The sequence below is a fragment of the Sparus aurata genome, chromosome 2, assembly GCF_900880675.1.
Source record: "Sparus aurata chromosome 2, fSpaAur1.1, whole genome shotgun sequence".
NCBI lineage: Eukaryota > Metazoa > Chordata > Actinopteri > Spariformes > Sparidae > Sparus > Sparus aurata.
Genome location: NC_044188.1, coordinates 4,433,694 through 4,450,538, shown reverse-complemented (window position 1 = coordinate 4,450,538; position 16,845 = coordinate 4,433,694). Strand labels below are relative to the sequence as shown.

Genomic DNA, 16,845 nt, shown 5'->3' with positions numbered 1-16,845 from the left:
ATCCAAACTCCTAATCCTCGTTTGTTTGTATTTACTGGAGCTTTGTTTTCATGGGACTGCGTACAGATTTGTTTACCTCGGTGCTGTCTGTAGGCTCTTTCTGGGCCCGCAACGCCTCGAGGGATAACAGGAGAGAGAGACGGAGAGAGAGACGGCTCAGGGTGTTTACACTTCACTCTGCAGATTTTCTGCCACACAGTGGATTTCATGTTTTCAGTTACTTTGACAAAAATAATCAGTGGCTTTACAGTCACAAGACAAAATGGTACAGTACAGTGGCGGCTGGCGACTGAAAAAATTGGGGAGGACAGGAGGAAAACCAGTCCACGGTGTCATGTTATTTTATACAAGTCAACTACTTATCCCTAGTTTCTTATATTCAATGAAAATTAAGCAATAAAACAATGACTTACAAGACTTAATTAAAAAACATTTTATTAAATGGCTAATATACAAGACAAAAAAAATACAAATGTGTACCCCTTCCGGGATTCAATCCTAGTCACCTGTGTGGCAGGAAACTGCTCTACCCACTGTGCTACCTTAGCAGTCAATGTGCATACTTCACGACAGCACAGGACATCACACTCATCACTCATCACCATCGCCCAAAACAGCTGTGTTGCTGCTCTGTATTGTGTCCCGGTCGTGCCGCTAACTTCATGTCCTCCAGCAGGACGAACGAAACGAAAACTATGAATTATCTTTTCTGACTGCTACTCTCTGATTTCTCCCAACATTTTTTTTTCTTTCAGAAATGTGCTTATATTTCCATTGAAACCAATTCGAATATCGCTGAAAACTCCATATTTCTTGTCCGAGCATGGCTGGCAGTAAAAGCTGTAAAATACATAGTAGTATTTTTTGTTTACGGTTGTATAAATGTGAGAATGAAATTTGGGAACTGTTATTGGTACAACCTGCTGTCGATCTTGTATTCTGGTTGCTGATTGGTAAGGGAGGACGTCCTCCCTTAGCGCATCATTTTACGTGTCTTTGCCAATCATAGATCAGCATGAAAAAATCCTAAATGCATTGAGTGAATGGAAGGAGACTTCTCCCACGGAGGACAGAAGCCCTCCGTCCTCCTCTAGCCCCCACCTTCCTGCTCCCTGCTCCTCTCACAGACTGCTCTGTCTCCTCCGTCTGCAGCTGTCGCTGTTCAACCATTTTAAGTGGATTTTTTTCCAAAGAAGAAACTTTTTTTTATGATATAATATATATATATATATATATATAATATTTTATAAATGATACTGAGATTTATTTCAACCAGTTACTCTTTCTTAAAAAAAAAATTGGTCTTCCTCTTGCCTCTCAAAAATAGAGGAGGACCAACCTCCTCTGCCTCTATGGACGAGCTTCCTCCAGCACAGTAGTGTCTTTCTTCCATAATTCAAGATTGAGAGGAGGTTTAAACAGGATGTTGGCAGCTCGAATCTTCTGGGGTTGCAGGTGTCGTATCATGGCCCACCATTAAGGATACAAATCAATATTTCACTGAACCGATTTCCACGTTCCTCTGTTCATCCCCCTCTCTTTCCTCCGTCGTCTCTATTTTCATCTCTCCATCATTTCCTCTCCAACACAAATATAACAGGGGCCATTTGTGCACCTGCTTCAGACGCCGTAATTCATTTGCACCTCCTCGTCTACAACTGTCAGTATTTCTTAATATACACGCTCAAACGCACACATTCTCTGCGTGTCTTCCCGCTTTCAGCCACACAGATTGCAGCATTAGCGCTTGATGCTCTGAAGCGGGATCTGTCTGCCTGTTAACTAATAGCCCCAGCTGAGCCGCCGTGAGAAGAATGAACAGCGTTTTGCACTCACGGCATCTTTTGAGGCTTTTTAAGCATCACAAAGACTTTCACAAGGAAAAACCAGAGCAGAGGAGCTTCATTTTCATGCAAACACACCTCCAATTATTCTTTTCCCCCCACTGAGTGTGTGTGTGTGTGTGTGTGTGTGTGTGTGTGTGTGCATGCACTTGTAGAAATTGACAGGAAGAAAATGTATTATGTTTTTTATTGTAAAATATGAGCAAAAATTGAGATTAATAAGGACGAAGTTATAATGTGGGAGAGACGTGAGACTCTAACATTAAAAACTGTTTCTGCAGAATGAAAAATATTGTTCATGGATGCCGTGGTTTTGTTCTTGTGGATTATTGTGGCTTAACTACTTTCTTTTTTAAATGCAACAGCACGTGTAGAATAAGTTACTCGTCATTTTTTTTTCTCCTCCAAGTTTTAACGTTCACTTATGTAACAGCAGAGTTTTAAAAAACGCAGCGAAGAAAAGCACATCACTCTCATTTTGTGTGTGTGTGTGTGTGCTGACTGCACAGTCCTCAGATCTTCTACTTCCAGTTAGATGAGATCACTGTTTGATGTACTCCTTTAAAAGACATCAGAGGTGTGTGTGAGTGTGTGTGAGCGCGTGAGTGTGTGTGTGTGATCACACTTTAGCAGCAGCTACTGATAGATCCTCCGTGCACTGACACATCATCATCATTAGTTCCTTTTCAACCCCTGGGATCTTCCCGGTGATTGGCATTTCTCTCTTGTTCTGAGTCTCTGCCTCGCTCACACCTCATTCTACTTTCTCCACCAGCCGTTTTCTCTCTTTCATCTCCCCCTTCTTTCGTCTCTTCTTCCCCTCCACCGCCTCTTTTTTCTCCTCTTATCCTCCAACCTCCTCCATCCATCTCGGTCCCATTTCTCTCGGAGGACGGTGTAATGAAAACAGCAAACCTCCCAGAGATAATCTCCCTGAAACACCTGTTGACTCTCAGATCAGTAGACCTGTTGACCTGTTGTGTTTGTTTGTTTGTTTTCAATGTCCAAGGGAAGTCCTCCCCTTTGGCAGTCAAACATCATATTATATAAGTGCAAAGAACAAAACAGGAACACTTAATCAATCATTTTAGCCATTTTTCAAGCAAAAATATCAGACGTTTGCTGCTCTTCAGCTTCTTAAATGTAAGGAATTGTTGCTTTTCTTTGTCATTTAAGATATTAAATAACGAGTCTCTTGGGTTGTGACTCTGGGAAATCACAATGAGCGTTTTTTTTCTTTTGCATTTTCTGACATTTTTATAGGAAAAATAAATAATCGATAAAGAAAATAATGGTGAGTTGGAGCCTGAATTCTTTGAAGACATTGTTGTTGTCGTCTCCTGACTCGTAATTATAACTAGATGACACACGTGAAAGGTTTTTCACACTTGACTGCTCATCTGTGCAGCATGGCAGAGAGGCACCATTCTTAGCTTTGGTGGATGTTTCTTTACAATATGCATAAAGAAATCTGTGTCCCTGCCTGTAGATAAGAAAAAGACATTGGCTTTATTTTGGTTGAGGTTTGAAGTCTGAAATTATTAAGTTAGATGCAAAGAAATGTCAATTTATATGCAAACAACAGCAGCTCTCTGAGTGCAGAAGAAATGTAATTTACTGGGTAGATCTCCGTACGGGGATAGAAAAGGATATAATTGAATTTTCTTGAAGCCAGAGATCGGATGCGATTATCCTCCATTACTTTCCTGTGAATGTGTGTTTGTGATATTGCTGTATAGCTCATTGGCATGAGCCCAGACATGAAGACACCTCCTGTGGTGCTCAGTGAAGAAGCTGTCGTCAGCGTCCTCACTGATCCTCGGCAAATACGCTGTCGGTAAAAACAACAGGCCGTCTTGTTCTCGTCCCAGACAGCGGAAGCTTTGCTTTGTTGCTTAGAGACATAAATTGTTTGCCGAGATGCCGGCTGAACAAATATCGTCCTTTCTCATTACCAGAAACATTAACTCCCTATAGGCGCTGTTTTCATTTTTTCCCCCTCCTTTCTCAGGCCTCATTAGCAATGCGGCGTGTAGCTTTTCTCTAATGGCTGAGGCAGGCGCAAGGCATCCAAAGGCTACTGCTCAAACGCTTAATGCCACTGCTTCCTCAGCGGGGCCATCATCCTCAACACTAAAGCCTTCAACTTTGCAAATAAATGTTAGCTCTTTGCGAGTATGTTTTGTGTCTTTTTGCGCTGCTGTTTTTTGTCTGGTCAGTGATGTAACACCACTCCGTTTCCCTCCCGTCGTGTGAACTGCAGTAGTGGAAGCCGTCTGAGAATTTTAAAGAAGCCGGCTCCAGTGCACACATGGGGGTCCGGTCAAAAGCAGCTGCAAACCTGAAAAGAGCTTTTAAATTCTAAATGCCGAGCACTAAAGCACAACAGTCGTCCCCGATGACAACTTACCAACATTTTGCATTCAGTTACAGCTTATCAGAAACCTCCAAACAACACCCGCGGGTGACTTCACGTCAACAAGGAGCTTTTCAAACATCAAACTTTTGCTACTTGCTGCCATGTGGTGTTATATGTTATACTTCCTATGTTGCTTGTTCTGTTTCTCTGTCATTCTTTACCGACGCCAAAGGATACGTGGTATTGTATCAACTGGAGTGCTCTGGTGCACACTCTCTACTCTGAGAGCTGGTGTGGGAAAACAAGCAGGATTAGAGAGGCAGAATGATGTGAGAGGGTTTTTTTTTCCTCACCGTCAAACACTTAAGCTCTTCACTCTCTCTCTGGTAGTTAGTGTGCCTCTCACAAATAAACACACACACACACACACACACTCCTGGTCCTCACTCTCCTTCTGTCCATTTATTTCCCTCTTTTTTCTCTTTAGTAAGATGGATGGCCATTTGGGTGGAGGAGTTAGGAGCAGTGATTGATAACAGGAGAGATGGGAGGAGATGGGAGGAGGTGGACTTTGTGAATCCACCAACCATTTAAAGAAAAGATTGAATTAAGAGCGAGAAGCTCTGAACTCACTGTTGGGCTGCTCCATCTCATCTGTTCAGTCTCTGGGCACCAAGGGAACATATATCAGCCATTAAGTAGTTGCCTGCTAGCGTGCTTATTAGTTTAATGATTAGAATAAATAAATAAGATTCCTCTAATTAAAGGGATATTCCGGTGTAAGTTTAATTCATGGTCTAAATCACCATGAAACTGTGTTAGACTCCCTCTCGAGAGATCAAGTTAGCAGACCGCTAATTTACGGAGTTTTATCAACCTCAGAAACGACCGCACGACAACAATACACTGCAGTAAATTGATCCGAATATAAACCGCCACCAAAAAGCCACAAATAATGCTCAGAACAGCACCAAACTTCAGCAACAGTACAAACAGGGTCTCAGCACATAGTCCGGGGCATCTAACCTCCGCTAGCTTAGCTGGATTTCTATTGTGAAGCTAAAAACAGATTTCAACTCTCCTCCATCAGCTTCCGGGTCGGGGAAGTCCCGACGCAACGATTACCGAGTGCGGTTAGAAATGCTCAATTCCGTTCTTTTCCCTGTCCGCTCTCGATAATAACTGTTATAAACTGGCAGGTAAGACACATATGAACTTTGATTGCTTTTCCATGGAGTCATAATCAGACATTTTCATCCATGAGCCGCGGAACTCTACTGCACTCGGTAATCGACTCGTCGGGACTTCCCGTCAACAGGAAGCTGCTGCAGAAGAGTGGTACATTTAGTCAGCTTTTCAGTAGAAATCCAGCTAAGCTAGCGGAGGTTAGATGCCCCGGACTATGTGCTGAGACCCTGTTTGTACTGTTGCTGAAGTTTGGTGCTGTTCTGAGCATTATTTGTGGCTTTTTGGTGGCGGTTTATATTTGGATCCATTTACCGCAGTGTATTGTAAATTAGCGGTCTGCTAACTTGATCTCTCGAGATGGAGTCTAACACAGTTTCACTGTGATTTAGACCATGGATTAAATTTACACCGGAATATCCCTTTAATTAATACCAGGTCTCACTGTAAGTGCTGTTTGCTCATCTACCACTTTGTTTCTCTCTCTGCCTTCTTTCAGTTCAAGGTGGACGGCGAGTGGTGGACATGGATCGACTACGAGCGCTTCCAGGAGCTGGTCCAGACTCACGAGGAGAGTGGAGGACGGCAGAGCTTCTCAGCCTTGGATTACACAGCCAAGACTCCCAGCTGGGCTCTGTTCGGAGCCAACGAGCAGGGCTTCGACCCGGCCGACACGCGCTTCCAACGACGCAACAAAACCAAAGACATCTCGGGATGCTGAGAGAGAGAAAGAGGGATTGTAAAGATGAAGTAGTTGAGTTTCGATGTTTCCTTTTGCTGGACAGCTTTTTTTTTTTTTACTGTCCGCAGCTGCACTCTTTCTAATGTGAAACTCATTCTCCCTCTTTTAATTTCTTTTCAATTTGCATTTTGTTCTAAGATCAGATGAAACCTGCCAGAATCAATTACTTTGCCCTCATTTTCTAGACATTCCCCTTCATTTTGTGTCAGCGCTTGTTTTGCTTTGTAGATGTACGTCAATCTTTTGATACTTCTCTTTATTTTTGAAGGGGTCATTATTTTAACGTCAATGGTTTTGATCGATTGGAACCTTCTGGCAGCACTTTATACTCTCAAAGTTGAACCTGGCTGTGGCTTCATCGCCAGCCTCATTTCTTACGATCCAGTTCTTAGTTTGGCAGCTGTTCAGTTCAGGACATGATCAGAATGTAAGGAGCAGATTCTTCTCCTCGTGTCGTCTGTGGGAGCGGCACATCTTTCCCAGACACCTTTGCTCTTCCTCCCACTCATTAGGACGGTGGTTTTATCAACTTGCCGGTGAGAGACTGGAGCAGTGAGAAAAAAGCTTTAAGGCTGCGTCTCCACTGGGAGAGTCAAGCTTCTTATCGCTCTCTTTGTGCTTTTTTTATTTGTAATTTTTTTTAGTCCAAACGTTGCACTGTAGCACATTCCCAGCAATGTCAGCTTTGCTTGAATTCAGAGCTCTGAGCCTGGAGGAGGAAAATATAGCAGGTTTTGACGGGTGGTGACTGTTTGACTGTGTGTTAGTAAAAGGATAGACAGCATTTTAGAAAACGAACATCACAACCGACAGTTTTTGACTTATTTTAGTAACTTGATATCAAGTTTCTGAACATTTTAGGTGTGATGGTAACTGCTAGGGAAGGATGATATAGTCTCAAACTTGTACAGTATAAATGTACTGTACACATTAGCCAGATCGAGATCTGATTGCTCTTACCACTTTTGTCCACAGGGGCTGCTAGAATCAACAAAAAAATAAAGTTTCTTGTAGTTGCTTTTAAATAGACATACCACTGGACACAATTATAGATAACTACTGTACTAATGTACAACACATTTATGATGTAAACAACCAAAAGTATACAGTTTAGTATACCTTCAGGTAGCAGTCTAAACGAAGCTACGTGGGTGATGATGTAGCTTCACATCTAACTCATAGACGCCTTGCCAGAATTAAGCCATTACTGATATTTGAGTGAATCCTGATGTAAAAGTGAAGTCCATTTGAATTAGTTTTTGTATTTGAATGTAAACATTTCAGTCCCTTTTTTGTATTTGTTTTGTATTTTCTTCAATGTTGTAGCGACTCCATGTTGGGAGAAACAGCAGGTGTGCGATGAATCACTGTAGTAAACGGATTTGAAATACCGTGCTTTGTGTTTTGTGACCCTCACATGCAACATACACACTCACACATGTAAGTGCATTAACGCACTTGTGTCTCATTTTTTTTCTGGCAACCTGCTAGCTTGACATTTAAAGACGACTATTATTTTGGCAAAAGCTTTCTGGGCTGCACTTAAAGGCCAACAGAGGAGCCCTCTGCCAAGGATGGAGGCAGACGTGGAGTTAAAGATTGATCAGACGGAACAGAGGCTGTCATTACTCCTTTTTCAAGTACACACATATAATACAGCTGTAGTTTAGAAATGTAAAACTGCAGTAAGTTAATAGTATAAGTGGTGGAGGCTAATTCTTTCACAATCACAATTGTTATATATATAATTAAGGAATTATTGTAATTGGTTCACGGGTCGTACCATCTTCCTGTTCCACTCTTAAGGGGGGTACACACATAAGGATTTTATAAATCTTAAGAGATTTTTTATCTGTAGAGCCCCCACACATGAAGATTAAAACATCAGCTTTGATCGTACTGTGTGTGGTGTGCTCCGATATTCTCAGCACAGGACACCACACATAAAGATTATCTGTCTCACGGCCGATCTAGAATCTAGTCCTCCGAGCCAGAAATATCGCGTGATCAAACGTGATCTACAGTGACCAATAGCAACGACCCCATCGTCAACGGGCTCTTCATAAACGGAGAAGAGCATAGACTGTATATAAAAAAGAGAAAATAAACGTTTGAAAACATGAGAGACATGGAGGACATAGAAGAGGGAATGATGGTGTTCCTCGGACTGTTGCTGTCCCATTAAAAACATTGATATGGCTAATTCAAACACCCCCATAGGAAAAGTTAGATCTCACCGCTGTTTTTATTTACGTCCGCTTCCGTGTTCCTCAGTCAGCTGATTGGCTACGTTGCCTCTCACGTCACATTTCACGGAGTAGGGACTCAGGAGTCGTCAGCTTTCCCCACACACAAAGATAAATGTGTCGATAAATATTGAACAAGTTTTACATTTACGATTGTCGGCCGCGACCCCTTTCCGAGCAAATTATCGGGAGAAATTGACTCTTAACACACCACAGACCACAGGATAATCGTATAGAGTAATCTTATAAGACAGAAGATAATCTTCCGTGGTCAGGAAGGGGTAAAATCGGAGCAAAATCAGCCTGATTATCGTTATGTGTGTACCCCCCTTTATATAGATTGTCTTGGTGAAGATGTTCGGGAAACTCAAAGACTATCAAAATAGAAACTGGTGCCACTTGATCTTCTCTTCCATCAGTATCGTCACCACAGGCAAACAATAAATCACTGTCATCTGGTTGTCAGCCTCCATGATGGAGTCGATGGTCCACTCCCTGTAAATAATGCAGAATGCTTTTAATTCAGTTATGTGGTCATTTCCTCTCAGTGGCTCTTAATCCTGCTGAAGAAACCAAAGCCAGAGAGACACAAATCTTAAAGTACTAACATCCTCTCTGCGACAAGAAGCGAGTCCTTAATTATAGGAAATGATGCTGCAAAACAAATGTAACACTCGACAGATATCCGACATGACTAATCATCTGTAACACCTGGGAATGGGTACAGATACAAACTGTCCCTCGTTAAATAATCTTAAATTGGGTTTTCTGTGATGTGAGATTACAGAAGAAAGCACAGGAGAGCACAGGCTCCTTGGTGGGTAAACTATGATTGAGGTCGCTGGGTGTGAAGTCATGTTAATGCAAACACGTAGCAGCAACATTCAAACCTCCTTTTAATAAATGAAGATTAAAAGAAGTCACTTTGATTTGACCCTGCTGGTTTACCCACCCTGTGCTTCCAGCTGCGCTCGTTTCACTCCACACATCCCAGCTCGTGTCAGGAGATAAATGACGGGAGCAGATTGCACGTCTCAGAGGAGAGAACCTGCCTGGTGAGATGGTGAGAAGGCCCCTGGGGGATGATGGGTAATGGCTGCAGTGCCCCAGGGAACGCAAGGTAACAGGTTGTTTAGGTGCTTGTGCATCTTCTGCCAGCGCTGACAGTTTGTCAGCTCCTCTGCCTCCTTAGGTGTTCAGGCGCCGCTTCAAAAACACGAGGCAGTTCTCAGACGCTGTTGTGCAGCTGTCACCGAGAACTGGTTGTTATCATGTCGAGGGACAGTCACTCTAATGTGAATATATGTTCCATCAAGGCTCCTCCAGCACTTCCTCTGGGATTGGAAGACGTTCGGACGAGTCTATACCTTCGAGCTTCCTTTCTAGAATTTTACATTTGCTGGGACTTCTCTCAGTGGCATCATCACCTTTTAACACGAGCTCCGAGTGCTGCTGCGCTGCTGGTCGGACACGCCATCACTCAGGAGAGAAACCACGCGCTCCCACAGGAGAGGTAAAATACTGGGAGGATGCGTGATGTTTCCACAGCGCCCTGTGTGTCAGTTGATTGATGCTGCCAATTTTTATTTTTTTTTTTGTAGGTCCACTGAAGATAATTATTCACGTCTGTCAAACATCCATTTTATTCCAGACACAGCACCGGCGTGTCACTTAAAGGGATATTCCGGTGTAAATTTAATCCATGGTCTAAATCACCGTGAAACTGTGTTAGACTCCCTCTCGAGAGATCAAGTTAGCAGACCGCTAATTTACGGAGTTTTATCAACCTCAGAAACGACCACACGACAACAATACACTGCAGTAAATGGATCCAAATATAAACCGCCACCAAAAAGCCACAAATAATGCTCAGAACAGCACCAAACTTCAGCAACAGTACAAATAGGGTCTCAGCACATAGTCCGGGGCATCTAACCTCCGCTAGCTTAGCTAGGGAAGCTATTGTGAAGCTAAAAACAGATTTCAACTCTCCTCCATCAGTTTCCGGGTCGGGGAAGTCCCGACGCGACGATTACCGAGTGCGGTTAGAAATGCTCAATTCCGTTCTTTTCCCTGTCCGCTCTCGATAATAACTGTTATAAACTGGCAGGTAAGACACATATGAACTTTGATTGCTTTTCCATGGAGTCATAATCATACATTTTCATCCATGAGCCGCGGAACTCTACTGCACTCGGTAATCGACTCGTCGGGACTTCCCGTCAACAGGAAGCTGCTGCAGAAGAGTGGTAAATTTAGTCAGCTTTTCAGTAGAAATCCAGCTAAGCTAGCGGAGGTTAGATGCCCCGGACTATGTGCTGAGACCCTATTTGTACTGTTGCTGAAGTTTGGTGCTGTTCTGAGCATTATTTGTGGCTTTTTGGTGGCGGTTTATATTTGGATCCATTTACTGCAGTGTACTGTTGTCGTGCGGTCGTTTCTGAGGTTGATAAAACTCCGTAAATTAGCGGTCTGCTAACTTGATCTTTCGAGAGGGAGTCTAACACAGTTTCACGGTGATTTAGACCATGGATTTAACTTACACCGGAATATCCCTTTAAAGACACCGATGGAATGTTAAGAAGTACATTTACTCAAATTATGTACTTGTACTTTACTTGAGTTTTTCCATTTTATGCTACTGCTCCACTACAACTAAGAGGCAAGTGTTATACTTTTTACTCCACTCCAGATTCTGACAAAATTAGTTAATAGTGACTTTTTTTTCACACCTTTCCTATCTGGCGTAAACCATGTACGGTATCTCCAAATTGGGCGAGATTTGAATTTGAATGAAGTGTTCCTCTAAGTAGTGAGAAAATGATCATCCCTCTTTATAATCTTAATCTCCTAATACAGTTTAAATACCTTCGTGGATTAGCTAGAAAAAGCCTCATCAAAACAGCTGGAAATACGCTGTTTTTCTGACACCATGAAACTTTTCACAGATGACCGTTTCTCACAGGACAAACACGATGACCCAAAAGTATAAAGGATCTCGACGTTAAACAGCAGTAAAATGCAACATTCACATCACTGCAGCTGTCATATTAATCCCTAAACATCAGACCACTGACAGGGAACATATAACTACACAATGAGTATCTTTGCTATTCATACTTTGAGTACATTGTGTTGATAATACTTGCATATTTTTAGACCTTTACATGTACTTGAGTATTTTCACAGTGCGTTATTTAATATTTTAACTGAATTAATCAGAATACTTCCTCCATCACTGTTAAAAACAAATAAGTATGTGTATCAGTATGTAACAAGAGTCTGACAAGAGCATAAAATGAGTTATTTTAAAGTGTGTGATTCAGTCTACAGTGTGTGCGGAATGATGAAAATAAGTTTGTAGGATTCAAAATGATTATTGTCTTTGACTCTGACATCAGCGCTCTTGAGTGTTTTCTGCTCTTGAAGTATATTCTTATTTAAGTGCCTTACTGACTGAAATATGTAAATGATTAATGGTTTCAGTAGAGATTTTTATACAGTACCGATAAATTTAGCTATATACACCATTAGAAGCTAAAAAGACAACATTTATTGAAGGCCATTGAACTACACACGGCAATAAAAATGTAATTGAACACGAATAAAAACATTCCCAGTGTCGGGAAAATGAAGTAAAACCAACATCGAGGGGCAGAAACACGAGCTTAATACTAGAACAGTAAATCATGGCGCCAACTATATTTGGCCCGACTCTGTTCTCTCTTATTGTCACATACAGTACGGCTCACCGTCACAGAATATGGCTCCGTCATCCAAGCTCGTTTCTGGGCGCAGTCCCCAGAAGTGTAAGATGAATTTTTCATAATGTTGAACGCATGCAGTGAATGACTTTTGAATGAGAATTTTGTTTTTTTATCGTCCTCCAGCAATCCTCCCTCAACACACCAAAGAGACAAATAATAAATAATTAATAACGGAGGCCGACTGAAAGAGAAAAGATTAGAGTAATTATTTTTAACAGAGAGACTGTTGGTGCTTTGTGGGAGGGCTGAGAGAGGAACAGAAAGGGGAGGCCATCTGATTTTGTTGTCTTGCACACACACACACACACACACACACACACACACTTACTGCTGAGGACTGATCTTTTTTTCATATCTTAAAATCTCCCGGATCATAAGTCACAAAGCCTCTTAATAAGCATTTAGCTAAAACATATGTGAAGCTTAAACACACACACACACACACACACACACACTTGGCTGTGCCCAAACAATGACAGATGGAGACTTAAATGGCTTCAGTTCATCCAGAATGCTTTGTACTGTCGTTCCTTTGTGGATTTTGGTGACATTTGAAAGCGAAGACCCAAAAGACAGGAGAGGACATATTTGGCATCTCGAGTATTGAATGTATTTTAACTTCAAGTCTTTTTCCCAGTAAAGTTTGGAGCCCGAGGATACGTCTCCGGAGGGCGACATTGACGGGATATCCATTAAAAGTTGAACATGTGCCCACAAAGTAAGCCTGATATTCTCTCAGGGTGATATTGCTGAGCAGGAGTCCGGCTGGCGGTCCATCATCAGAACAGCAGGGGGTCCCTGCTCGGAGACGGTCACCAGCCCTGTAGAGACCGCTGAAAAATAGCAGTAGGTGGTGATGTTTTTTTCCTGCTTTTTCTCCCAAAGGCTCTGTCATCCGTTTTTAATCTGCGGCTGCTGCTGCTGCTGGTGTGTGCGAGCTCAGAGTCGGCCTGCGATGGCAGGACTGTAAACAGTTTGTGTGTCACGCTGCCTGTCAGCTTCTGCTCGGACTCGGGAGATAATCCGTGTATTTATAAAGGTGATGTCTTCAAGTTTGTCTCCGTATTGCGTGCCTAGCGATGATGTGCCCGAAACTCAAGGGTATGTGAAAGTGACGAGGGTTCTTACAGATGGCTGCCGAACGTGTTGGAGGATATTATCGGTGTGATTACATGTTTGCCAGATAGAGATGTGGAAACAGTCTGTTCTGCTCCACTACCGGCTCCAACCATTACTGAGGCCCCTTCCTCTCCACAGCTTCTGTTTGTATGTATGTGTGTGTGTGTGTGTGTCCTGTTTGGGCCAGATGTCCCGACAATCTGGGCTCCAAGCAGGCCGCCATTCTGCAGTTTTTCTCATCTGTGTCCATCTGTAAGCCAGAACCTCTCCGGGCTAATGCGTGTTCATCTTTCTCCTCTGACGCTTCACGGCTCTCCTGTTCCCTCGTCTTTGTCAGCCCCGGAGTCAAAGTCATTGTAAATAATCTCATTCTTTTATTCCCGGTCTTCAGACTTGTGTTCTGGCAGGTTCTGCTGCCTGCAGTGTAAACAACAGCACTTCCCGGTGCTTCAAATTCTCGGCTCGGTTAGCTAACAACACGCTGCACGGCTAATTGGACCATTTCGACAGGTGGCCATATCTCACAGATTGCACCTTTTAAGCTGTGTAGTTTTCTTATGGAAGTCATAGTGGGACAAAGTTAATCACAATTAACATCCATTGGATTATTTTAAATGTGTTTTTTGATGGATCCTCTATGGATTTTTACATTCACAATATGATTTATGTCAACTTTACTGTGAGTAATCTTGTTTGTACAGTTCGGATCGATTTCCAACATCCTGTGTCAGCACCAGTTTCTGCTGACTGGGAACGAGGCCTCTCTCAACAACATACAGTAAAATACAATTTAATACAATATACTTTTATTTACATTTTATGACACTGCTGTTACATTAAATATTTATCAGCACTTGAACATCACCACTGAGTATTTTAATCTCGCTCTCGCTCTCTACGACACATTACATTCTCCTCACTCCTCACACAAAACCTGCTGTGTTCAATTAGATGCAGCGTACGTTTGCGTCCATGCAGTTCGATCTGCACCTGTGTGAATCCATTCTGTTGTTTAAAGCGTCTGAAAACGGTGGCAGATACCTGGACGAACTGCCTGCACCCTCCTGTGTTTATGGTTCATTCCAGAATTGGAGGACATTTGGAATTTTCAAAAAATGAACCTTCTATTTGACAATTTTCTGTTACATATAAATCAATAATAGGTATTAAACTATAAAAAGCTTTATTGGCTCATCTCAGGCATTAAAAAGATTTTTTTTGTATTACGTGTTTCATTTGATATCTGCTAAATCTGGCACAACTATCTTGCAAATACATGCTAATTTTAGCCTTTTCTCAAAAATCTATGCTAGCCGTTTAGCTAGCTGTTAGCATTTACCAAGATGACAAACTTACAAAAAGAAGAAAAGTATTTATATCGTTCTGGAAATATGCATAACAGGGTTGCGTGAGGTAAAGTGAGACATTCAAGCAAGGCTGACAATGTTATAAAAATATGAAAAATATAAGAGTGGACATACCTTTGCTCTTCCCATGCTGTTGGGAAACTGTTTGATGATGTCACTTCCTGTCTATCGTGTGGCGAACGCTTTTCTTCTTCTTTTACAATGCTCAAAAGTTTAAGGTAACAGGGTTGCATGCAAGTTGTGGGACACAGGTTTCTACTTATTTAAAACATTATGTCTTATTAAAAAGATGTTTCTCCATCTACAAGAGACATCTATGAACAAAACAATACAAAAGAAAGTAGATTTAAATGTCATTTTGACAGTTTTTATTGGAGTTTAGTTTGGTCACTAAGGGTGTGGGACAAGAGAAAAGTAGCATATTAGGGGGTACTCCAGACTTAAGACAGTTTATTAAGAGTTGATCTCTGGACAAGTAAAAGTTACACAACAACTGCATGATTTTGTATTTGGCAAATTTATTATTTGAAATTTCATGGGTGGGATGTAAAATGTCCTCCAATGTTGGATTGGCCCTTATATCTATGCCTGTACGTCAGACGCCGGTGTGGATGCGCAGTGCTTTGCCTCTCTGTCTACACGAGGATGCCTTCGTACTCGCAGGGACGAGCTTGTCGGGACTCTGTCAGAGCAACAGATTGGAGGGGAGCAGGGACCAAATGTTGGGCTGCTGCTCTCTGCCAAAGAGGAAATTGCTGAAAATGACTTGAGCAGCCCCAAAACAAATTACAACACAATAGAGACTCTTGTCTAGTGCCATGCTGCAGACATAGAGGCGGTTTATTGGTCATTGTTTCAGTGGACTCTGCAAAATGTGGGTGTTGAAACCTGTCGTACTGTCGCTTTATATCCAATCTTCTCAATGAGCGTCTGATAAACGCTTAGATCAGAGTTTTTTTTATTATGTTTTACTGTATAATAATGTATTATTTATTGCTTGTGTTACTGCTGAAACATTTATCACTGCAGTTAAATTCCCCTTTTCAGACCTAATTCTATTCTGTCGTAAGTAATGTGATAAATACTGGAGCGCAGAGGCACAGTTCCCACGCTGACGATGTGTTTGTGATCTGTAATTTTTCCGCCCCAGCTGTATTGACGCCGCCTTCTCCTGGACCGCGGTTCATTTTTCACATCACCTGAGGCATCGGTGGATCTCAGCTGTGATTACAAGCCAGCGACACAAATGTTCTGTCAACAGACGAACACACCTGACCTCCCGCGCTGTGGGAGTTCATCATTAATCAATTGCATTAATTAATAACCTCCTTTTTGCAGTATATTAGTCAAGAAAAAAAAAAAAAGCAACTGGCTCAAGAGTGACATTTGCCCTCAGAAGCTGCCGCTTCGTTTCCTGCCAGCACACACGGCTCTGTGTGAGACAGGTGCTGCGGGGAACGACCTTGATTAGCTCGTATGCTAATCCCCTCTTTAAACAGAGAGACTCAATTAACCAAATGACCGTCTAACGAAGGCATCGCCTTGCATATTGATGCTTTATTTTCGAGGGAGGATTTGCATTCTAACGGCGTAATGAATTCTCGCCTGACAACTGACTGGTGGTAAATCACACAGCAATGCGATGAATCATAGAAAATCTGTCTCAATAATGAGTGTTGAAATGCGTTCTGGGTGCCGAGCGATTAGAAGAGATATGTGCTAATTGCCTGCTGTGTGTCCTGGATCATTCTTTTTTTTTTTTTTCTCTTCAGGCTCAGCTGTCATATGCTCTGTTTCACAACTCGTAGGATAAAGGGGGGCAGCCCGCACCAAAGTTTTGCACCATCAAACGCAATTAAGGGATCACTTTGAAGGTTAAGGCCTTTTTATCCAGATTACATCATTTCCGCGATGGTTAATTGATGGAGACTGAAATTTTTTTTTTTTTTAACTACTCCATCCTCTATTGTTTTTGACATCATGGTATGAAGCGCTGCAGTAATCACCATGAAGTAAATCAAACATTACCTTTGCTGTTTAGGTGTTGACTCAGTTTTGTGGTCTTTAAAGGCACAGTACGTCATTTCTTCTGCTTGGAGTCTCTCAATGAAACAAAAAAAACAAAAGATCTAAGGCCCCGTCCAGACGAAAACGCTCATTTGCGAAAACGCACACGTATTGCATCGTTTTGGCCGACCGTCCACACGGATCCTGAA

At 42.1% G+C, this 16,845-nt stretch overlaps 1 protein-coding gene across 1 annotated transcript in view; it reads left to right on the top strand.

The window, feature by feature from the left end:
* Nucleotides 1-7,521, top strand: part of tyw1 (tRNA-yW synthesizing protein 1 homolog (S. cerevisiae)) — a 52,586-nt gene extending 45,065 nt beyond the window's left edge. Inside the window, 1 exon segment of the mRNA XM_030407336.1 lies at nucleotides 5,888-7,521. Within this exon segment, the coding sequence (XP_030263196.1) occupies nucleotides 5,888-6,109 (222 nt within the window). The 3' untranslated portion in view covers nucleotides 6,110-7,521.
* The last annotated feature ends 9,324 nt before the right edge of the window (nucleotides 7,522-16,845 follow it).